At 45.4% G+C, this 25548-nt stretch overlaps 1 protein-coding gene across 1 annotated transcript in view; it reads right to left on the bottom strand.

The window, feature by feature from the left end:
- The window catches only part of LOC138165234 (glutamate-rich protein 3-like), a 132694-nt gene that overhangs the window by 44074 nt on the left and 63072 nt on the right, over positions 1-25548 (bottom strand). The window contains exons 9-11 of the mRNA XM_069093352.1: positions 20868-21054; positions 14417-14694; positions 12491-12727 (exon numbers count right to left, since the gene is read on the bottom strand). Coding sequence (XP_068949453.1) covers positions 12491-12727; positions 14417-14694; positions 20868-21054 — 702 coding nt within the window. The remainder of the gene's footprint in view (positions 1-12490; positions 12728-14416; positions 14695-20867; positions 21055-25548) is intronic.

Raw genomic sequence — 25548 nt, 5'->3', positions numbered from 1 at the left:
AAGTACCAAAATCCACAAAGAAAACAACTCTTTAAAAAGTAGAACGGGCCAAATGGAAAAGGTACAAAAGATAGACAAGCTAACTGAATAAAATAATTCCTTAGAATTTAGAATTGGACAAGTAGAAGCTAATGAGTCTATGGGACATCAAGAATCAATCAAATAAAGCCAAAAGAATGAAAAAATAGAAGAAAATGTAAAATACCTTATTGGAAACACAAATGAGCTGGGAAAAAAAAAGATCCAGAAGAAATAATTTAAGAATTATTGGACTACCTGATGGCCATCATCAAAAAAAAGAGCCTGGATATCATCTTTCAAGAAATTATCTAGGAAAACTGCCCTGATATGCTAAAACCAGAGGGGAAAATAGCCATTGACAGAATCCACCAATCACCTCCTGAAAGAGATCCCAAAATGAAAACTCCAAGGAATATTGTAGCCCAAATCCAGAATTATCAGGTTAAGGTAAAAATATTATAAGCAATCAAAAAGAAAACAATTTAAATATTGTGAGGCCACAGTCAGGATTGTACAGGACTTAGTAGGAAACTGATTAATTGAAGAGCATTTTCAGAGGAGGGATTCAAAGATGCTGAAGGGTCTTGGGTCCACATCATAACAAGATCAGTTGATGGAATTCATCATATTTAATGTGGAGAAGAGAAGCCTTAGGTTTCCGGTGGGAGGGGGTGAGGTGAGGCGGGAGAGTTGTCTTCAAATATTTCAGGGCTATTATGGACAGGAAGAATTAGACGTCTCCTGCCCAAGAAAATAGATGGAAGTTATAAGAAGGCAGATTTAAGCTTGACGTCAAGAAAACCTTCCTAGGAATGAGAGCTGTCTTCAAGTGGAATGAGCTCCATGGAGCATGTAAAGTCTACCGTACTTGGAGGTCTTCAAGAAGAGAAAGTACAGTCACTTGCCAGGTATGGTAGAGTATGGATTCCATTCTTACATGGCTTGGATCACTGAGGGATCTTCCATCTTTCCATTTCCATGTTTCGCCCCAACAGGGCAGAACTGGCTTCTGGGTGGAAAGTCACCACTCCATCCTAGTATTTGCAATAGAGGATACAAAGAAACCCAGACACAGTTTAACAAACACCCTAGATTTGGGGAAAATAGATCTCCAAGTTTTCAGAAGAAGCATAATCAAGTTCCCCTGGTCCAAACTTCTATAGGAGAAGTCAATCAAGGAGACATGGGCAGTGCTCCAGAATGAAATGTTAAGGATACAATGAGAAGAAATCCCAATGAGGAGGCAAAAAGGGAGGAGTCTAAACAGAACACTGAGGATGCTCAGGAAAGTCACCAATCAGCTTAGATTTCAAAAGAATTGTAATCCATCAACAGTCAATCTGGACAAGCTTATATTGAGTGATTACTGTGCTAAATGCTGAGGGTACAAAGAAGGCAACACACAGTCCTGGCTTTCCAACAACTCACAGTCTAACAAGGAAGACAACATTCAAAGCAAGATGTGCACATAAGAGATATACCACGCAAGTGGGAGGTCGCCTCAGAGGGAGGGTACTACTGAGTTGAAGGGGTTGGATGGGCGAGGATGGAAGGGGTCTTGATGGAATCCAAGGAAGGCACAAAGCAGAGGTGAAGTAAAGAAGATGGAAGAAGGAGCAGGTAAAAAACGATGGATATGAAAGTATAGCACAGTTATAAAAAAATGCCAGGAATGCTAGTGTCAGAATGAGCTGAGGTTGCAAAAGGAAGCTAAAGACAACTTGGGGTTGGGTTTTGTCATAGTTAAAATGGAAGAAAAGAGAGGATCAGAGCAAGACCTCTGCTTGGGGTGGATGGGACATTAATAACTGACAAAAGGGAGGGAAAGGCAGTTAAATTGCTTCCCTTCTGTTTTCTCTGCAAAGAATGACCTTTGCAATAAAAATGGAAGAACCAAAAGAGCTGATGTCCAAGGTAAGTGCAGGTAAACAGAAGAGCCCTGAGCTGTCCTTGATGGGTTCAGATCACTTAATCTGGTGGACGAATTGTTAGGTGCTGAAAGTCCTGGCAAATGTGACTGCTCAGTCACTATGCATGGTGCTTGAAGGATCATGGGACACATGAGAGATCCCATAAAACAGCAAGTTTGTCCTGGATTTCAAGAAAAATTAGCCTGAAAACTCTAAACCAGTGAACATGACTTCAGGTCACTGAAAAATCTAAAACAGAATTTTTTAGATGCAGCAAATATTTAGAAAAAGGAGTCATATTGGCACCACACTCCCAAAAGATTAATCAACATGCCAGTGAGCCAACAAGTATTTAACACATAGTATGTGCACTGTCACTTATGAGAACTTGGGACACAAGGAGCTTCCAGTCTGAGAAGGGAGACAACATGCAAACATCTATGTACAAATAACACGTAGCTGGGGTAAGCTGGGGGCAGACTCCGACAGAAGGCAGGAAGATTAAAGGAAGGCTGGGAAGCCTTTGCACAGAAGGTAGGACTTCAGCTGAGCCGTGAAAGAAGCCCAGGAAGCTAGGAGGCAGTGAGAAGGGTGCACCTTCCAGGCAAAGTGGGAAGCCAGTGAAAACACTCGGGTTTGGGAGATGGAGTGTGGTGTGAAGGAACGACAGGGAACCAGAGCCACTGAACCGTAAAGTGTATGGAGGGGAGTATGGAAGCAAAAGCCTGAAAAGGGAGGAAGAGGCCAGGTTATGAAGGGCTCTAAAAGCCAAACAAAGGATTTTCTCTGTGATCCTGGAGGTAATAGGGAGCCACTGCAGTTTCTTGAGTATGGTCAGAGCTGCACTTTAGGAAGATCATTTAATAGCTGAGTGTGAAGTGAGGGGAGAGCGGAAGCAGAAAGCACACACAGGATATCAGTACAAGGGCCCAGGTGGGAGGTGACAAGGGAAGCATCAGAGGAGGGAAGGGGGCACATAGAAGAACTCATAGGTCATAACACCCAGCCCTAACTAGGGCCTGGATGGGGAGGTGAGAGAGCAAGGAGTCGATGGCACCTGGAAGGGAAGCTGAATGACCAGAAGGCAGTCTCCATGGCAATAGGAAAGCTGGAAGTAAGGGAGGGCTGGGGAAATATCTGACAGCTTCCATTTCAGATATGATGAAGCTTATGGTGCTTAAGATGCATCTAGTTCAAAATGTCTAATAGGCAGCTGGAAATGTGAGGAGGGGTCAGGAGAGAGATCAGGGCTGGGCAAGTAGATCTGAGAATCATCAGCACAGAGAATGGAAACCATGGGAGCTCAGGAGACCACAAGGGAAAGAGAAATGGTGGAGAGAGCCCAGGACAACCCGTGTGACAGCCATGGTAAGCTGAAGATCCGGCAAGGAGATTGAAGGAGCGGTCAGTGAGGTGGAGAGCCAGGAGAGGGCAACGGGATGAAAACCTGAAGCAAATATCAAGGGAAAAAAAGGGTGCTTAGCAGATATCCTCGTGCTGATATCCTGTGTGTGCTTTCTGCTTCCGCTCTCCCCTCACTTCACACTCAGCTATTAAATGATCTTCCTAAAGTGCAGCTCTGACCATACTCAAGAAACTGCAGTGGCTCCCTATTACCTCCAGGATCACAGAGAAAATCCTTTGTTTGGCTTTTAGAGCTGCAGGAGTGTCTAGAGGGTGAATATTAAGAAAGGGCCATTGGATTTGGCAATTAAGAGATGATTAGGAACTTTGGAGGGAGCAGGTTTGGTCAGACACTGACAGAAGCAAGACATAGGAGAGGAGTTAGAAGACAGGAAGTAGCGATTGTAGATGTTTGGCCACAGAAAGGAGGTGTAAGAGAGGATAGCTAAAGGGGATGCACAGGTCAAGGGAGGGTATTGGGGGGACTGGAGATTAGTGGCAGAATAGGAATAACAAAGGGCACAAGCGCTCAAAGGGACCGGGAAGGGAAGAGGGGTCACTAGCATACATAGTGGCATGTGCCTTGGGGAATGTAAATTTAGCTTACCTAGCAACGCTTTGATGGATCTTAATTCTTGGGGTACAGATGGGAAAATGTGAACTAGATTAGTTGGATTCAGGATTGAATAGCTAGACTCGAAAGGAGTCATTAATGACTCAACATGAACACGGCAGGTGCCATCAGCGGACCATCCCAGGGACCAGGACTTAGCTTTGTGATGTTTTCACATTGTTTTCCAAAAAATTGGATAATGATGGGAGATGGCATCGTCGTCCAATCTGCAGGTGAAAGAAAGCTGAGAGGCCCAGCAAAAAGCACAGGACCTCAAAAGATTCTGATATGCCAAAGCCCCAGAGGAAACCTAATGAGACAAAATTCAATGTAGATAGATGTGAAGTCTTAGAAATAGGTTCAAAAATCAGCTTTACACGTAGAGCATGAAGGAGGCATGGTTAATTAGCAGCTTTTCTTTAAGAAGTTGGAGAGGGTATCACTGAGCTACAAACTCATTACAAGTCAGCAGTGTGATACAGAAGTCACAAGGGTGATGCAATCACGGACCCTACAAAGAGAAACCTAGTTTCTCAAAGTCTAATGGGCTGCCTTCAAGATGAAACTGGGCAGCGACTGGTAGGGCAGATGACAGAAGCTGTTGGAGAGGAGTTGGACAGATGGCCAGGGAGGCAGCTTCCAACTCTCAAATTGAGTTTTTTCTGTGATGTAGGGATATTCAACATGAAGATGATCCCAGAGAACGTAAGAATTTTTGTCATATATCCAGAGAGAATGGGGAGAAGAGGAAAATTTAGAATTAATATCAGAGGAAACTTCCTTAATTTGGGGCAAGGGCAAGAAGGGAGTAGCACTGTGATTTCATTTTGTGGGCCTCTGATTCCTCTACTAATGCAAAGCAGAACATTTCCAGTCATGTAGAGAAGAGCACTGACCCTGAGAGTCAATGGCTTGCCCCAGGTCATGCAGCCAACATATGGGAAAAGTGTGGTGGGAACTCAGGTCTTCCTAGAGGCCAGGTCTCTACCTGCTACCTTATGGGGCTTTCCAACTATATAGCTCAGCAGCAGTGTGCTGGGCCATCCAGAGGAATGGTTGAAGCCTTCCAACAGGGGCTTGATGACTTGTCAGGCAGGGGATGATGGGTTTTCGTTCTAGGAGACCCTTTCCAACTTTCCAGTTCTGTTATTTGATTTGGGGAGTCAGAAAAAAGGATTCCTAGAGCTGGATTCTGGATGGGGTATGTGGAGAAGGGTCACTAAGCCAAAGTCAGAGACTGAGATCAAAATACAAAAATAAGGCATGGCTTGATCACTGTCAACTGAATTTGCACACCCATGGGATAATGTGGCCTGTGGGCTATGCTCCCCCACAGGTGCACCTTCCCTTCTCTCATGCTACTAATGATTCCCACCTGTGCTAGCACCGAGGCATAGAGAGGTGGAGGCTGAAGCCTCTGCAGTCTTTCCAATGATTGGGAAAGAGAGCAAGACACAGTGGAAGAAGGACTCCATGGGGAAGGACGTGAGCTCTTATATACCTTAAATGCCTCTTATGCTACCTTGAGCACCTTCATGTCTCTGAACCGGTTTCTTTCTATAAAATGGGTTTGCATAAACCTGGCCTGTTTCATGGCTGTTGCGGGGGGCGGGGGGGAGTGTTGGCGGGCAGGAGAAATCAAATGAGAAAATGTACATGGAAACTCTTTGTGAAATGTTATATTTATACAAGTAGAAATAATTTCTCATGTGTCCTGCAAAGCCTTTACAACTCCAATATTTATCACTATTTCTTCAATACTTTAGGTATTTAGGTGTTTACATCAGTGCAAGAATTCCCTTCCCTGATGAAGACTGAAAATCTTTATGACTTAGAAGATGATATTTGAGAAAAACTCTAAAAAAAAAAGATAAAATTAAATTAATCATCCTTTGGTTGACCACGTTGTAAACCTCACAGAACTTCTGTAGGTGGGTCCTTGAAAGATGCAGCAGTTTTTCCAGCCTATCATGGGTAAGGGCTTGACAGCACTGTACCACCATTGGCAGAGCCTCAGAGAGCCCAGCCGAATGGAGCGAGTCCTTGAAAACAAAGGACAGCATTTTATGAAGTGGAGAGGAGCCATTGGGAAAACAAACAATTGTTTGTTTTTAACTATCAATAAAGCATTTTGAGAGTAGAAATTAATTTCAAGACTTGATAACATTTTTTTTTAAGCAATCGGGGTTAAGTAACTTGCTGAAGGTTACACGGCCAGTTATTTCCAGTTGTGGTGCTGAGTATCTGAGCCGGGATTTGATCCAAATCATCCTATCACTGGAGCCCGTGCTCTTACTCGCTGAGCCACCTGGCCGCCCCAAGAGTTGATAACATTTTAAAATATACTGCACTCCTTAAATAAACAAAAGCTGACAAAAAGCAGTTGTGCCTACAAACCAAATTCTCAGTCATAGATGGGTCTTAGGTACCTTCTAATAAGCCTCACTGTGATTATTGCAAACCCAGGTGAGGTTGAATTTGTATCACTAATAGATTGAGCAGGAATTCTAATGAGGAAAATTGAGAGTTTCTTGGACCCACAAAAGTCAAGTTTTCCTGACATCGTCTCAGTACTTCAATCTCTAACTTAAAATGAATTCCAAGGATATTAGGAACATGATAAATAGATAGATAGATAGACAGACACAGATAGATAGATAGATGGATTAATAGATAGATGGATAGATAAGTAGATAGATGATAGATATGTACATATATAATATAATAATAAAATATTTAATGTAATATGTAATATATACACATATCTGTGTGTATGCATATATGTGTGTATTCAAATTTAAATAAAAACAGGTGCAAATTGAATTTCTGTATTGCTTGTCATCTGGAATTCCATAAAATTATGGTTTCCTTCATTAGTGAGATTATAATTAATTAAATAGTATTTATTAAACACCTCCTGTGCTTCACATTATGATGATATGAAAACAATCCACAATTGGCCCTCCCAAATACTTGACTGACTGAAATTTTAATAAAGGAAGACTCACATGTACATGTACAGATACGTGATATATGCATAGGAATCCATTTGGGCTTGGAACACTAGTGACTGGCTGGGGATGGGGATCAAGACAAGCCCCATGTAGGAGTGGAACCTGAGGCAATCCTTGGTGAGAGTTAGCAATTCTAGGAAGCTGAGGAGGGAGGACATTGAGGGTATGAGGAAAGGCACAGAGATGGGTGGTTGAACATCACGTACGAGAAGTCGGGTCAACAAGCATTAAGTGCTTACTACATGCCAGGTGCCGGGCTAAGCTCTGGAGAGATGAAGAAAGGCAAAGAGAGAGTCCCTGCCCTCCAAGAGATCAAATTCTAATGGAGAAGGCAATTATAAATAAGTAAGTAGATAACAGAATAAGCACAGAGTGATGGAAGGTAACCTCAGAGAAGAAGACATTGACAGCTTAGGGGACCAGGATTTCTGGTGCATGGGCTATCTGAGCTGAGTCTATACAGTGGCCAATTGTGCTACAACCTAGAATATCTAGAGAATGGGAGGAAGTAGTAAGCCTAGAAAGGTAGACTGGAGCCAGACCCTGAAGGGCTTTGAGTACCAAAGACAAGGGGCATTCGGTCCTGGAGGCCATGAGATCCCTGGGGGATGAGGGAGAAGACATAATTAGACCTGCTTTAGAAATATCACCTGGGAAAAAGTGAAGGATGGGTTGGAAAGGGGAAAGACTTGAAACAGAAAAACCAGTTAGAAGCAACAGACTTCCTAAGAGGGGATGACAGTCTAAAGTTGCAAGATCAACCATAAGAGTGAGAGGAGATGACAAGGGATGGATATATAGAATGATGGCTCCTAGGCTATGGAAGGGAGGAGGATGGGAGGGACGGGGAAGAGCCAAGGTTGACAGTGAGCTTAGAAACCTGGGCAACAGTAAAAAGGGAAGTTTGAAGAATCTGAAGACCTGATGGTAAGGATCTTCTGTTGGTCATCTAGATTTTGAAAAGTCTGCACGACTTTCAGTGGGAACTATAGGCATGTGGTGCTGCAGGCTAAGGAGAGAGGCAAAGACCAGATGTAGAAATCTGGCAGTCATCTAGAAAGAGACAGAAATCAAACCTATGGGGAAAATGCGATTAGATTCGATTAGGGATTCGATCATTACATTTTGTGTGTTGTGCTTACATCTGTAATGGTCAGTGAGTGATTTGGTCAATCCAACCCAAACTGAAACCTTCACCAGGTCACTTTGATCAGATTTTACTAATTATGTAAATGGGCAGCACAGCGACTTCATTTCGATGAGGCATGTGAACAAAATTCTAAAACCCACTAGAATATACTTGTGTATCAGGCATCGCTCTCTTGAAGAATTTGGCTTTGATGAGGTAAAAAGATCCATAGATGGAAAATGTTGGTCAAAACATCTATAACAATCTGCTTTCTCCATCAGGGACAGCAGAGTCAGCATTTGGGTTCTGTCCCCAGTGTTCTTTAAGAGGGAGTAGAAATAGTAATAAAGCAAACAAAGATGGGGAAAACATATACACCAGATAAAGCAAATACATGCCAAGTTCATGCTGGGGAGGGAGGGGAAATTTTTGATATTTAAGAGAAGAGGAGGATACCAAACCCTTAGAATGACTGACTAACAACTACCTACGGAAAAAAATGACCACATCCCTTGTTATTGACACACACACACCTAAGCTTTTATCTCACCTAAATCTTTACAAGAACCCCCCTCCATATGATGATGAGGGCACAAGGAGGGAACAGGCAGGATTTCCAAAACGCCCACACACGTGTTTACAGTCACAGTGTTCACTCTAAGGTATGTAAAGGATTTTTTTTTTAAATCTGGCAGCAGTTAGTATTTGCTGACTATAAAAAAAAGGTTTTAGAGAAGCCTGGGGAAAAGCATTGCCTTCTCTCTCCTCTAACAGGGTCGCTTGCATTCATTATTAAGAAGAACTGCATTTCTATAGCATTGTAAGGTGAGTGCATCTCCTCTATAAATATCACCTCATTTTGTCCTCAAGACAATCCTGCAGCACAGATGCCATCATTATCCCCATTCACCAATGATGGAGCTGAGGCAGACAGAGATGAAGTGTCGTACCCAGGGGCACACAGCTAGTGCACATCTGAGGCTGGACTGGAACTCAGGCCTTCCTGACTCTGGATGGACTAAATGAACTCTCAAGTCCTGTCCAGCTCTATAAATCATGGTCCTTTGGTCCTATGTAAGACAGAGATATTTTAGTTTAACCACCCTTTGGTGACTGGTATCAAATGAACCCTAAGACAGGCAAAGGAATAATCACCGACAGAAAGGGAGTGCTGCGCCGTGGAGGAGACACCATGTGATACCCAAATGGAAATGGGCTCCTAGCGAGTGCAGGGAGGTCCTCTCGGTTTACCCATCTGTGAGAACACTGGGCCTCTTCCAAACTCAAGAGTTTGGCCTAAATGTCCCAAAAATGACTTAAATAGTCTGAAGAGGGGAAAAAAGTAGCAGATGATGTCCTGTTGTCTAAACCATATTTTGCAGCTGGATGAGCATGCGCCAAAGTGTTCCACTAGTCTACAAAGCTTGAAAAGATGATACAGATTAGATAAAACTGGGATCAGAAACAAATGGGACAAAGACAACAGACTGCCCTGTTCTTGGAAAACTGTTCTGCAATTTACTAGAAATCAGCTCCTTGAGGAAGTACAAAAGGCCCATCTTCTTCTTCCCGATTGTCCCAGTGATGCCATGTGGCTACAGCACCTGCCTGATCACTGGTCCTTCTCCAGATCGGGGCCCCACTCTCGCCCCCCACAGCCCATTCTCTACAGCCTTCCAGCAATGGGGCCCTGCATATGGACCAAGTGATAGTGCAAGCCGTCACATCTGCCCACTCTCTCTACTCCAGAACACATCTCCATTCTAGATCTCTGGTCAGCCCCTTACAAATGTTGGGGATCCACTCCCTCCAAGACAATCCTAATCTCTCCTTTCTGGTATGATAAGCCTCCTTAGTGGGGAAAACAGAGGCAAAGCATGGGGAAGCTCTGCCTTCTCCACACCCATGTGCCTCAAAGCAGCAGCACTCGCCCTTTGGTGATAGATCTGTCCCCCAATATAGAGAAAGTTATCTTTGTGTAAACAGTCTCAAGACGGTTTGTTTGCTTTCTGAGCTGTGGAGCTCTGGACGCACTTTAGTCTCCCCTTCTTGCCATTGTCAGTCTGCCTTGTGAAATCTATGCTGATATGTTCCCTAGACACCCACAGCACTCCTTTTAGACCACTCCCCGCCAGAATTGGCTTTGTGTCTTTACATTTCCATTAAAAAGAGCTTCCCATCCCTCCTGGGTTGGATTTCCTTATAGAATTTTAGGCTGTGGAATGCCACCTAGAGCTTTTCTGAACCCCAGAATGTCTCTTGTACTAAAATCTAGAGTGCATGCTGGCCCACCCTTGGCTTTATGTTTTCTTTGTCACAAACTTCCAAAGAGAGGAATCACTCTCCACCCTCAGTGCTAATGTCTCCCATCCCAGAAACCAGGCCCTCCTTGTCAGGGAAAATGAAGTGCAGAAAAGAAATTTCTCTCATTTGTTCCTCCACCCTTTGAAGAATGAAATTATCATAAAAACAAGTCAGGAATTTTTCAGCTTCTCTTCTCAAGAGAAACGTGTTCTCCAGCCGAAGCCTGGGTAATTTCTGTCCATTATCACTACCACATTATGCATCCAGGCCAAGTTTGGGATATCTTGCCTGCATCACTTATCTATTCCCTCTTCCTGGCCAGGTGGTAACTAGTGTTCTTGGATGCCAACATCATTTCTATCTCTGTGTATATGTTCTTCGCTCAAAATCTCTTTACCATGATTCCTTGGAGAGAGAGACAGAGAGAAACAAAGAGGGACACGCAGAAACAGGGATAAGAGGAGATAGGGGAGACAGAGAGATAGAGAACCAGAGATGAGACAGGGGGAGAGAGACAAAGAGAGAGACAGAAAGAAAGAGAGGGAGAGAGAGACAGACACAGAGAGAAAGGCAGAGAGAATGTGCATTATTTAGGGTCATGCATTTGTGGCTGGTTCCTTTCTTGGATTTTGTCTCCTATGGATTTCTGAAAGTTTCCTCCCATTATTCCTGCATTTGCTACTGTCTGTGGCTTCCTTGTTTAGTGGCTATATGCAGGCAATATTGTCCTCTCCATCCATCCCCAACCCTGCTCCCTTCATTTTCAGTAGAAAGTGTTTTTTGCTGTTTAGTTTTTAGGAAACAGACAAATGAGCTGGAGAGCACACAGAGGAGGGTTTGATAAAGGGTATCAAGACCATGTCATACAGCAGTGATCAAAGCAATAGGGGAGAGAATGAGAGCCGCGATCAGTCTCTGATGGACTTTGAGGAAGACAAGGGTTCTGTTTTGTGTGATGGATACAAGCAGCAAAGAACCTTGAATTTGATTTCAGAGGGGAATTACTTGCTAGGAGTAGAGGCGGCTGCATGGGAAGGTCATGGATTGTCCCTCACCAAAGGTCATTGAGAAAAAGGGTCTGATGGGTTGTCAGACATGTCGTAGAGGAGGGCTTTACAAAGCTATGGGTTGGCCCAGTTGGGATGGGGTCCCTCCAATGCTGAGGCTCCATAATGTTCTAGAACATTCCTTCTGCCTTGCTCCACAGTGTACAAGAACGTGGACCGAGCAATGCGGGGTATGGTAAGGTGGAAGGAGGCTTGGCAACCATCACAGCTATCTAAGAGGTCCTCAGAACACAGTGAGCCCCCTGAACTTGCCAGTACCCAGAGGCCGGGTCACCAGGTCACAAGGGTTTTCTATTAGGGGCCCTAATATTGGGACACCAGCAACTAGATAACATCTAAGTCTCCCCATGAGGAATCTCAGGAAGACCAGCTGGTTGGATGGTGTGGAACATGCACCGCATGTGTGGAGGGGCTTCAGGTGACAAGTCTAGAAACACAATTCTGAGTTCCACGGGGAAGACGTGCAAAGACCTTGCTAAGCCTAAGATTTACATTTGTCCAACTTTTATTGTTTATGCTATGATTGCTCCCACAATTCTGGGGAGGGAGAGGTATAAGCTGGACAAACATGAGTTCCATTAAACAGATGAGTGAACTGAGACTGTGATTTTCCTGAATTGGCACCACGCTGGGGCTGGAGCCCACAGCTCATGATGCTAAGGTCTCCCAGCTGTGCTGGGCTGCCTGTAAATCACTGGTCGTGTTCACTCATGCCATCATCCTCCTGTGATAAACTTCTTCAGTGTAGAAGCACCCGACATAGAAGATAGAAGTCACAGAGGGATTGTTCCTCCTCACTGAATTCATCCCCTCAGTTTCTAGGTAAGGCTCCGCCCAGAAACTAGCCACACGTCGTCTACCTAATCCATCAATGGACATGAGTTATCATGGGTCCAATTTACATAAAGTAGCTGCTAGGAACCTGTAAAGAGCCCATTTTACTTTTGGTCAAAAGTATGAAAAATGGGAAAATTCCATCTCTATGTTAAGAATTAAGCCGTTACATCCCGCATTTAAAAGAAGCTAACCTTGTTTGGCGTCCTCCGGGTCATCATCCGAGCACCCATCAATCTCGTATTTCATATAATTGGAGGTTTCTCGTATTTCCTGGAATGAAGTTTCACTCTCCTTTTCATGGTCTAAATTATCTTTTTCATCATCTGAGGGTGACTTTGACCTTCCATTCATTTGATCATCGGTCTGTCCGTCTTCATTAACTTTCTCATTTGATTTCTCGTCATCAACTTCAAAATCTTCATCATAGTCTGAGGAAAGAAAGCCTTCGCTTAGAGGCTGGAAATAGAATCCCTCGCACTGACCCTATTTCAATTTAATGAGGGTTTTGACTTCATTAGTCCCTGCTTCTCTTTGCCTTTATCCCCTTCTTTTTCACACAATTAGTGGACACAGGAGAAACTGTGTGGCGCTAACAACAAATGATGGGTGATCGCAAGCTAATACACAGCCGCCAGCAGCGAAACAAGAAAGCCCAACGCCAAGACCGAAAGCAGACGGAGGGTCATTTTGAAATGGACACAGGCCATTACAATGAATAAAGTGGACAAAGGAAGGCAATGATAGGGAAAAAATAAATGAGAGAGAAATTAAAAACGAAATGAACAGACTCATAATAATAAGAGTTAATTTGGAAGCTGAGCAACAGAGTACTTTGTATGAAAGATGAGCAAAATATTTGGATATCAAATTAATGAATAGAGAAGTGGAAAAATTCAATTAATCAGGTCTAAAGGCACTAGGGAGGAATGTGGCCAATATTATCTATTCTTTGGGAAATAAGTGGACACCAAAAAGAAAAAAAGGAATTAGGAAGCATATCTCATTCGGAATGAAAATCGTACCCATTACCCAGCCCTCTAACAAATGAAATAATTCTATTTCAAAGCTGGACCTTCTCAGAAAGTAAAATATTCCTATTACGGCCACTAATTTGCTACATTCTCCTCAGAGAGGCAACAAATCCATGGCAGGAAAGGAAATTGTCACATCAGATAAACTCAAGCTGTCTCTGGTGGCCGTAATTTTTCACCTTTCAGATTTAATTGTCCGCCTGCTTCTTTCCACCCACATTTTTTAAATGTTGAAATGACAACATGCCAAGGAAAGAAAGCAAAGGGCTCTCGTGTGGAACCAATTAAGCAAATAAACAATTATCTATAAAAATGAAAATGAGAGAAGGAAGTGCCAGCCTTGGTTTGGATATTAGGGGAGTGTCACTCTGGGCCTTTTACAAGGGTGGGGACTGACCCCACTGGATGAATTGGGAGCTACGCATTTCCTGCAATGCAAAGAACTTAATTATCAAAACCAAAAAAAGGCAGTAAATCTCAACACATTAGGAAAGCCACACTAATTCAGACAACCCTGTAAAGCAGCATCAGGAGAAAAATATCAGAGTTGACAGAAAGAGATCCAGGGCAGCTAAATTATGCTGTGGATAGAGCACTGACCCTGGATTTGGGAGGACCTGAGTTCAAATACAGCTTTAGACACTTGATACTTACTACCCATGTTACCCTGGGCAAGTCACTTACCCAACTGCCTTTCAAGGGGCAGGGGGAGAGAGAGGGAGGAACAGAGGGAGGGGGAGAGACAGAGACAGAGAAAGAGAAGAGAGGGGGTGAGAGAGAAGGGAGAGAGAGAGATAGGCAGATGCTACCTCAGTGACTTATTCACCACTTGCCCTAATCTCTCCTCTTTCAGCCTCATTATACACAGGCCCCCAAACAGGCCTTCCTGCTGGTCTTCACAAAAGACGCTTCCTGCCTCCCAAGTCTGCACGGGCCTTCACAGGGTGGGTCTGCTGTCCTGGAATGCATTCTGTCCTCTGCTCCACCTGGCCTCCCTACCCCCACAAAGGGCTAACGCCCCCTGTAAGTGTCAAAGATAGAGAAGTTTGGACTTGCAAAAATATGAGGGGCCCCATGGCACCTTACCATCTTTAAATGAGGCTTCCTGGTTATTTTCAGCAGGATCTGGTCCCGTCTCCTCATCTCTTCCCACCCCTTCCTCAACACAGTCTTCAACATTCTTCTCATCTTCTGGAGTTGGACAGGCTGCTGGCGTCGGCCCCACGTTCTCCACTGCACTTAAATTTTCACTCGGTTTCGTTAACTCTTCCTCTTTGACAGGGCCCTCATTGACTTCCATCATCCCTTTCTCTCTTTTTGGAGGGGGAAATGGCTTTTTATCAAGTCCCATTGAAATGATGCACCTTGGGAGAGGAACAGAAAGTCCACTGTGACACTGAGACCCAACATGAGGGCCCCCCAACACTTGCTTCTTTGTTCAGCCACTTTCCCTTATGACATATTAGGAAGGCAACTTAAAAAAAAAAAAACTTTAAAAAAAATTTATTAGCAGATTTAAACTGAAGCAAGAAGAAGACATGGCCAGTGAGAAATTTGTTTTGCTTGACTATGTATAAATGTGACAAGGTATGTGTTTTTCTTTCTGTTTATTTTCTAAATGGCAGTGTCTAGAGATAAGAAAAGGAAATTAAGTTTTTGTTAATTAGAAAAATAAAATGTGTATTAAAATGAATTTTCAAATCTCAGTACCAGAAACATATAAGTTAATAACTTCTTACTCATCAAAATAACCTTACAAAAGAACAGAGAATTCTAAAAAATAACACTGGCTTATAGGCACCCAGGTGTTGATGTGAATGGGACCTGAGGGACCAGTCATTCCAAGCCTTTCACTTTACTGATAAGGAACTAGGGTTGGAAGATGCTAAGTGACTCCCCCAAAGGCCACACAATTAGTCAATGTCTAAGGCAGGATGCAAGCTCTCATAAGCCATGACAAGTCCAGCTCCCTAACCATCACGCACCCCGCTGCTGAGTCAGAGATTCCAACTAAAATGTGCGTCTTAAAGCATATTTTTTTGGAGTGGGAAAACACCGCACATCTACCACTGCCTACATATCACGTTTCCCAGAAGCAGAATTTCAAAGCAATGTAAGGCTTGTACACAATCCCAGAGGCAGGGCAGCGGGAGCTGTGAGAGCTGAGGCCTCAGGGAATCAGCTTCCTCCTCTCTGAGACCATCTCCATGGTAACACAGAGGCTTGGGAGCACCTCAGCTTGGGCCGTGGTGTTCCTTAGGTGGCTCTCATCCCATCACCATGGAGCTCAGGGTGTGAACAATAGAGCAAGGCCCCCGTGGGCCTGGACCTGACGGTCACAGAGACCCAAGGAGTCCGGTTACCTGGAGGATGTCCACTTACCCGCTGCTTTTTTCTGTTCTGTGCTCCTGTGTTGCATGCGTCCCTTGGAAAGTAACACAATGGATAAGTGCAGGAAGGAGCCGGAGCTCTCGGGCACAAAGGAAGGGATGGGCAATGATTCTGTGCCAAGAAGGTGACTGCTCCGGTGGCCTTGACAACACTCCCTCGTACTGAGTTGTGTAAATAGAACCCCCTGACAGCCCGGTAACTATGCTCTAAGCCTAGACCTGAGGCTCACGCACCAACCCAAGACGCTGTGTGCAGGGATGGCCAGAAGGCCAGGAGCTCGGGGCATGCCTGGGGCCTGGTGCTCTCTCCAAGAAGCCTTCCTTCATCCTCATCCTCAACCTACCGGATGATGCCTACCTGTAGGGAAACTGCATCACATCTAGTAGGAAACAAGGAATGGGGGAAACAATGAAATAACAATCCAAAAAGGATTAAAATCATAGCTTTACCCTGAAAAGTAGTCTGTGAGACCCACACTTTCTCTGAGAGGCAACATGGCACAGCATGGTGAACTCAGAACTGGATTTGGCTAAGTGATGACCGTGGTGCCGGCTGACTCTCCATGTGGCAGAGGCCAAGTCTCTGAGCCTCAGAAGCCTCACCTCAAAGATGATGGGGCAGCCTCATTTATCCTGAAGGTCCCTCCCGGCTCTCAAGCTCAGATCTTATCATTCTATGAGCTAACTGGAAAGCAGGGTGGCTCAGTGGGAAAAGGCTGGCCATGGAGCTGCCCCCACATGACTTGGAGGCCTCAGCTTTCTTAGGTGGGCTGCGATGACACTAAGGTCCCTTCTGCCTCTTACTAAATGGCCTCCATGTCACTTCTAGCTCCCCCTCTCTGATCCTGAAATCATGTCCCTCTCCCTATGTCCTAGCTTATGCATTCCCAGTGGGAGCAGGATGTCTAGACATCAGGAAAGTCATCATCTCATAACCGATAACAGAACAGGAGAGCCCATTAGGCTCATATCACTTACCCTCAACCTGGGGCTCTAAAGTGGAACGAACAACATTTTCTCCCCCTCTACCTCACAGAGATTCTTTTGAATGGATATAATGCTATGTGATAAGTGCATTGGGTTCCTCGGAAAGCAAAAGGATATGGCCCTCAGGAAAATAATGACTCTGCATTACCTTTTCACAAGGAGCACAGACTCTTAGAGCTGGAATAAGGGAGATTAGAGACAGGGTGGGGAAACTCCCCATTTTACAGAGAGGGGGGACCTCAGGTCAAGAGAATGAAGAGACTTGAACAAGGTCTCACTGCCAGAGAGGAAGGGTCTATCAGTGTCCTTGCACTCAAAGCCTCGAATCAGGACTGTGGACAGCTCAGCTACCTCCCAATTTCATAGACTCCACACATAGACCCGCTATTGCCCATCTGCTTAAGGGAACTGGGCACACAGAGTGGGCACAGAGACTGTGCTTCAGTCTGGTTCCTATGATCCTGCTTCAGGGTATCCTTTAAGGTGTTGGTTTGGGTTTCTAAAGCTCTAAATAGGCTGCATTCTAGTTGGTTTTGTAATGATTTTCCTTCCCAGATTTCTTAACAGGTCCTGAAAACAACTGGTGCCTTCTTCAAAGACTGCCCATGCTCAACTGACAAATGGCATGAGACACAGAGCTGGACTTGGGAGTTGAGGAAAACGTGGGTTTAAATCCTTCCATTAGAAACTCTCTAGCTGAGTGGCCCTGGGTAATTCTAAACTTTTGGCTTCAGCCCTGGATTTGTCCTCAGGAACATGCCTGGGGTGCTGATCCCACAGAGTTGTTGGAGGAAAAATTCAGATAATAAATACCAAGAATGTGGCAAAACTTCAGGTGACTCCAGGCCAGCAAGACCTAGGATTGAGCCATGCTTTGAGACCACATGCCTGCATGGCCTGGACACATCACCTAACCTTTCCCAGATTGAGTTTCCTCCTCTACGCAGTGGGGACACTAAGAGTCGTCCACCCCCCGGGGATGTTGTAAGGATCAAAGGAGAGCCATATTCAGTGAACAAGCACTTCCTGTGCAGATGTTCTACCCATCTTTAACTTGTTATATCAAGGCCAGTTATTGAAAAAGCAAACAATTTGGACTATTTGGACACTGACAGAACTAGGATGGTAGGCACATCCTGCCTTCCACCTCTGTGTCTGACACAAAGGAGGGCAGGAGCCATAACACTGTGGATGACAGAGGCATGATTAAAAAAAAGGTTTCAAAAGCCTAGAGCATTGAGTTGACATCAAGACAGTGTCATTAATCATTTAAAGCCTTACACTCAAGTTCATTAAAAAAAAGTCACCTTCCTGAGTACAAGATGGGGACACATGGGAAACATAATGTTTGGGAAAAAAGATAGTGGGGATTTTTCTTTGTTTTCTTTTGCAGACTGCAAGAGAAGCACAGCTTTGAAATAAGGAGGGCTTCCTATACAGCCTCTTTCATGCACAGTCCAACCACATGTATAGTGCTGCTGTTTGGTTCTGGGAAATCCAGCTTCGGAGGGACGTTGAGGAGCTATAGAATGTCCAGAGGAAGACAGCCATGCTGGGGAAAGGCTTTGAGATAATGGAAGGTAGGACTGAAGCAACTAGAATATTTATCAGGATGAAGAGAAATAGGCAAAGTCTTTGCAAGCAGGGAACCATTCTAGTCTTTCATTTGCATCCCTAGGACCTCACACAGTGCCTAGATCATAGTAGGCACTCAGCAAATACTGACTGATCTTCAAGAATTCGATAGATTGTGACACAGAAGTCAATCAATAAGCATTCATTAACCACCTACTATGTTCAAGGCACTGCAGTAGACCCCAGGATACCAAGGAAGGCAAATACTAGTCTCTGCTCTCCAGGAGCTCAAAGTCAAATGGCAGAGAGCTTACATACAAAGGAGGGAATAGAGGTACTCTTGGCTGCAGGAGACAGCATTAGGACCGAAGACGGCACCACCCCAGCGACCCAGCAGACGGATGAGCTGCCTTGGGAGATGGGGGTGGGCTCCACCTTACAGAACATCACAGGCACACAGAGTGGGGCCACTTGTTGGGCACAGTGCAGAGGAGACTCAGGACAGGCTAGACTGGAGGTGGTCTCTGAACTGCCTTTGAAATGTGAGATCTGATTCTATGAATCTGTATCCAACATAATGTGTGGAGGGAGACTTTTAAAGCTTCCAAAGGCTTTACACAAATATCATGTTTCTACACATTAACAACCTGTAAATTAGGTAACACATAATTAACTTGCCCAAGGACAACAATGTTGTATCTGCCATAGCCTTCCGAGCCCTCACCTCACCATGGATTTCTGGACCTTTCCGTGGGTCCTACAGCTATGCTGTCTTCCAGTGAGACTCGGAAGCACCTTGAAAGGAGGGACGGCCTCACTCTTTGTGCCGCTATCTCGGTGTGTAACAGGGCTATGCACACAGGAAGAACTTAATAAATGCATGTTCACCCACCCACTCATTTACTTATTCTTTCATGTGGAAATTCTTGACTTGGAGCCCCATGTGCTGACAACTAGAGTTTTAAATCATGCTCAGGGTCAAGATAGCCTGCCTTCCCTTTAGACCACTTTTGAGTCATCACACATGATGACCTTGCCTGTGTTTAATGCTGCTCTGGCTCTTGGAGCCCTGGCCATGGAAGGGCCTGGGCCTGGGATTCCGTCCGTCCTGAGAACTCCCAGGAGTGGACACTCCCTCTACCACTGCAAGTCAACTAGTGCTCAGCCACTTAAGAGTCTCAGCAAATTCCCAGGGTGGGGTCACCACAGTAAGATGGGTCAGGAGTGGAACTCCAGCTCACAGGCCAGGGACTCCAAAGGCCATCTTATCTAAGCCTTCCTCATACAGATGAGGAGACTGTGGACCAGGGAGCCCAAGAGATCACAGGGTTATACATTGGAGTGACCTCAGCGTACACCAAGTGGAGCCCCTCCTTTTATAGACAAGGGAACTGCATTGAGTGGCTGTCCAAGGTAGTGAGTGTCACAGGTGGCTGAGGTCTCCTTAATTCAAAGGCTTGACTTCCACCTAATCTAGGACTCCGACTCTAAGGAATAATGAAGTTTAACAAACATTTCCAGGATAATTGGGCAGATAGTCCTCTCTTCTCCTCTCCCTCCATCCCTCGATCTTTTAAATCTGGATTGGGGTGGGAAGTAAAGCAGAGCAAAGGAGCCAGCACAGCATAATGCTAATTCGTGAGCCAGCTCATACCACCTATGATGCATTAGGGTTCTACGCTGCCAAGCATGTGGCCTTGGAGAAGTCACTGCTCTTTTCTGGACTGTAAAGCAAACCCAATTCAAGAAAATCCAGACTGACCAAACACAAGCAATCGGGGCATTTGTCTGCTCTGTCAGGGGGTTCTGGGAAGGATGCTTCTAGTTTTATTACAAAGACCCCAGTGAAGATACAAGCACTACAGGAATCCAAAGGACACCAATATTAAAAGGCAAGTGAACTCAAACACTCTTGATTCTGGAGAGTAACGGCTAAACAGTCCCATAGGAGAGAGAGGCAGCCTGTGGCTTTCATTCATTCACTGCTACATTCATTCATTCATTCATTCCTTCATCCAGTAAGCAAGCATTCCTTAAGTGCCTCCAATGTATGAGATACTGGTAGGCACCAGAGACAGCAAGCCAAAAGCAAAATCATCTCAGGCCTCAGGGAGCTTACATTCTATTGGGGGATAAAGCACACAAACCAGGACCTAGGTAGCACCTGAATGGTAATGTATCCCTAAGCACTTCTGAGGGATGCTGGAAGGGGGAGGGGGTTGGGAGCTCTGGGGAGGGAGCTGGAATGAGGTCACGCATTCCTGCAAGCCCCAAGGGAAAGCATTTCAGGCAGAGGGCCCGCTGAGGCAGGAGATAGAGTGTCCCACTGAGGCACAGGGCAGAATGGCAGGCAATGAGCCAAGAAGGGGGGGCCTGATGCAAAGGGCCTCCTGGTTCTCAAATCCTTCTTTGGATCTGTTACAGGGAAGGTCTCAGAGGAGCAAGGGCTGGAGGCCCATGTCTATAATTGGGTGAGATAGTGATAACCCACTTCATAGCCCCCTAAATCTGTGGATGGGGAAAGGGGGCATAGGCAAACACAGGGACCAAACCCTCCCCCATCCCCACAGCCTCTCTTCTCATACTTGTAGCACGGAGAAGCTCCGTCGATGTTGACAAATCCAAAGTACCCATTCTTGCCTCCGAGCCGGGACCCTCTTCGATGTTTGAACTCGCAGCATGAGCTCAACCGGTCCAGCTGCATCCCGTTCAGGAAGAAGGTGAGGCTGAAAGGGAAGCCGTAATGTCGCTTGGAAATGAACTGGAATGTCTCTGAAAACAAGGAGGAAAAGCAGTGAAAAGGAGCTGCGGAGACCCGAGGCCGGCTCTGTCACAGGAACGCCACTTGGGATTTACTTGTTAGATTCTCTATGTAATAATAATAGGATCACAGCAGCTTGGTGGCCCAGTGTCAGGAAGATCTGAGTTCAAATCTGATCTCAGACAGAAAGTAGCTGTGTGACCCTGGGACAGTCATTTCACCCTCTCTGCCTCAGTTTCCTCATCTGTCAAATGAACTGGAAATGGCAGAGAGCTCTAGAGTCTTTGTCAAGAAAGCCCCGAGTGGAGTCACAAAGGCTGGACATGGCCAAAACTCTGAACAACAAAAAAATGAGGCCCACAGAGCTTAAAGAACTTTCCTAGAATCCTGCAAGCAGGAAGCAGTGAGGATTCGAACCCAGGAACTCTCCCTTCAAATGCTGCCTCCTTTCTGCTGTCCCTCAAGTCTGATAAATCTTGTTCTGAACAAAGACTCTAGAAACCAGTGGCTACTGACCAGACAGAGGGCTAGAACCCATCTTTACACCATGTATTTTACCCCAATGAACAAAACAGGCATAAAAATAACAGCTCCCATTTATTGGAGCCTTTTCAGGCTTGGACATCGAGTAAAGGGGCTCAAGGGTCCAGGAGAACTGGAGCCGTGCCCTAAGACAAGCTGGCTCCCTCACCATCCCTCCCACAGTGAGGAGGAGCTGGGCACCATCTGGGGGCAGCCCCACTTCCTAGGCCTTGGATTTGAGGAAGGAGTCTAACCAAACTGGGTGGTCAAGGGGGAGACATCATGGGATCCTTGACCTTAGGAAGAACCTTTCACTCCGCTACCTAGAGGGAGAGCAGTGCTAAGGGGCAGAGGGCAGGGGAGGAAAGAAGGACAACTGAGGCGGACCCAGGCGTCCAAAAGGCTGCAGAAGAGTAAGCAAGAGGGGGATGTAGTGGCAGCCACACTGGTAGCCCCAAGAAGGCTGCTGGCACAGGCTCTGAGATCTGCTTTACTGGGAAAGAGAGCTGTTCAAGGGGTAAGAAGTCTTTTTAACTACATTCACTAGTTCAAGGGAAAACTGAACTTGAGAGAAAATGCAAGCAGAGAAGTAAAGACCAGCAGACAGGGCTCTGAGTGCCTGAGACATGAGCACAGAACAACAGACAGACTGAGCTGTCTGGCCCCTGCAATATGTACATGGTTACACCAGAAAGAAGCACAGCACCAGGCTCCCTGGGGTCTCCTCTGGCCACATCACAGGAACACTCCTCCAGGGAGTGAGCCGCAGGCACGGGGCTACCCTGGGAGTATATATACGCTTCCTCAGGGCCCTCCTGACTCAGGGACTGATTACAAAGTAACACTAGGTATGAAAGCCTCCCTTAAAGGGCTGCACGTGACTCAGGTACTGATTACAAAATAACAGTAGGTGTGAGAGCCTCTCCTGAGCAAGCTTCCCTTAATGAGCTCCACATGAGGCCTGTGAATGGGCAGGAAGATCTTATGTCCCATTAGCATTGCAGGGACATGATGCTAAATTAATGAATACAGGAAGGCTGGGAGGGGAAGCTCATGTCTGCATGTAGCCATGCATGAACATGTGTGTGCTCATGTGAAGATTGAGTTAGGCTTTAGGCAATTTGAGTTTTAGGCAGGAGAGAGAGGAGAGAGAGAGGAGAGAGAGAGAGAGAGAGAAGAGACAGAGGAGAAAAGGGAAGGTGGTGCAGGTATTTTGTCTGGTTTGATGTTGTTTTGCCAGATTCGTCCGCTGGTGAAGGACAGTGCTGTTGTTGCAGAGGTCCTGGACCCCTGCTGTTGGTTCAGAAGCCCTGAAGGAGGATTTTCTTGTTGTATGTTTACAGAAATCCTGGAGGAGGGTCTTGCTGATGTTTTCAGGGGTCCTGAGAGTGTTCTGCAGGCAGAGAGTGAATTGATCCAATGTATCTTGTGGTTTTGTTAAGCTTTGTCTCCCCAGGACCTGAGATTGCTGAGAACTTGCCTCCGGTCCAGATGAAGAAGAGACCTCTCCTTGGGCACTGAACGCTGTGATGATTTCCTGACCTGGCTGTAGCTCAGGCGTAGACGGCCTCTGTGCTCTCCACGGCCCCTTGAGAGGGTTCACGGTGGTGATGGAAGGTTTTGTAATTCATTCGTGATCCAGGGGTGGAAAACTTGACTTCATTCTTTGGGACTGACCAAAGGAATGTATTTGGTATATGATGGAAACTCATCCCCAGTTGAATAGAGAGAAGACTTTGTGATTGACTAAATGAATGTACTGTCCAGGGGTGGAGTGCTTGAGAACTTACCAAATGAATGAGTTACCCTGTACTTTGATTTTTATTTTTCTGTGATTGTTTTGCCTTAATCTGCCACTGAATAAATGGAGTTTGTGATGCTTGTATTCTGAACCTGGGAGTTGCTTGTGCTTGGCTTTACAGACGCCAGTGAGTCATTAGTGTTAAGAAAGCAGGATCACAGACTTGGAGATGAAAAGGAGATCTGAGAGCATGTAGTCTGATCCCCTCATTTTACAGACCAGGAAACTGAGGCCCAGAGAGGTATCAGAGAGCTGGTAACTGGCAAAGCCAAGGTTTGTGTCCAGTGAGGGAGCTGCCAAGATGGCGGAAGAAGAGGGTCAGCTGAGGGTGATCAAGAAATGACAGGGGGTCACTTCACAGGCAAGTGCCCCACAAGGAAACCGAGCAGAGGAGCAGGCTGGAACACAGCACCAATGGAGATGGTTCTAAGCAGCTGTCAGGGAAGAGGCTTCTGGTCTCTGCATGGGGGTCAGGACAAGAGAAGCGGCAAGTCCATGAAATAACCAACATCTGGGTCACAGGCTTCCCTGACTGACAAGGGTTTCACTTGTTGAAAGAATTAAAAATGAAAACATCATAGTCATTTCAGGATATTTCAGAAAGGCTTTTGCAGCGGCCACACTGGAATAAGCTGGCCACCACTGACTCTGCCATCTTCCCGACAGGGAGCTAGGCATTGATATGGAGGGAGGGAAGGCTAAGGGGGACTAGTCTCTTGTGTGAGGTCAGGGTGAGCTCCTTGAAGGCAAGTACCAAGTCACTTTTTATATCTGTATCCTCAGTACTTAACAAAGCGCATGGCACCTTGTAAGCATTTGGGAAATACTTTCTCATTCATTCGTTCATTTAGATTACAAAAATACCAATGGAGAATATCACTGACAATCCCCTAATGCAACCCACTCACCACACAGTCGAAGAAACAAAGACCCATGGAGGTCAAGGAGTTGGCCAAGATCAGGCAGCATGCTGGTGGTGGAGATGGGAACAGAACCCTAATCTCCTCATTTCAAGTCTTTCTCCTCAGTCATTTTCTATTTTCAAAATGACTCTCTATTCAACTTGTAAAAAACAGTTAATGACCGAGGTGGCATGGGAGAAGTAATCAGCATGGGAGAAGGAATCATTTGAAAGCCCAGGACGTAAAAACAAAGGGGTCATGAACAACAATGAAAATAAAGGGCTGTATTTTTTCATGGAAAAAAAATGGATCTATCACATGACTGTAAAATTATGTTGCTGTGATAACCCATTAAAGGAACAGGACCATATTCAGCCACACCAGACTAACCAAACAGGGTGATGATGGGGAGATTTCGTTGTTGATGGAATTGACTGTGCAGGGCACAGAGGCCTCTTCTCTGTGGGTCCCTGATGGAGCTTATCATGTTTCACCCAGTCACTCAGTGTGGACCGGTAAAAAGGGCTGCGTCTTTTTAGCCCAACTAAATTGCTCCAATGGCAGAACCTGGAGTCGGCTCTGGCTCATACAATTTTTCAATTCTGAACAATTACTTTTCTGGCAATCAAGGGTCCCTCGAAGGTAAAATCATCAGGGGAGCAGGATACAATTATACATGTCTCCATCCTTTGCCATTGTGAGTCTCTCTGCTAAGCCACGGCAAACAGCAGTGAGTCCTGGAATGAATCTGTATGCACCATATCACAGAGCAAAGAACTATTCCTTCTACTGTAACCTTAAATCTGACTTCTGTCTCAGAGCCTGGGCATGGTGTACGGTGTATGGAATTCATTCAGCTAACTCTCGGGCCTTCATTCATTGGTATGCATCAGTGTTGTCCGTGGATTTTCCAGAAGCCCCATAAACATTCTGCTGAATAAAACATTACCTGGCATGCAAGGCTGGCTTAATTGTATTAATTCCAATTTGAGCCTACAAACTGTTTTCAATCAGTCTTTTAATAGAGGTACTTGGAATTACACTTTGTGTTTGCACAACAGGAAGCAGGTGTTGGATGGCCTGGCACTCCCCAACCACTCTTTGGGAGTGACTCGACATCCCCAGCAGAAACCTTGGAAATTTAAGGGAGCTCCTGTGATCATCTCATCTGGACTAGGTAGCGAGCACAGAAACTCGGCAGGTGCCACAGATGGGTGGCCGCCATTTTCTGCATGCAGGCGCTCAGGCTTAGACAGGTAGAGTGATTGCACATGGTCCCA

Source organism: Petaurus breviceps, unplaced genomic scaffold (genome assembly GCF_028583685.1).
Source record: "Petaurus breviceps papuanus isolate PSGF00001 unplaced genomic scaffold, PetGlider_PUasm1.0 208, whole genome shotgun sequence".
NCBI classification, from domain to species: Eukaryota; Metazoa; Chordata; class Mammalia; order Diprotodontia; family Petauridae; genus Petaurus; species Petaurus breviceps.
This window is presented reverse-complemented; position numbering and strand designations above follow the sequence as displayed.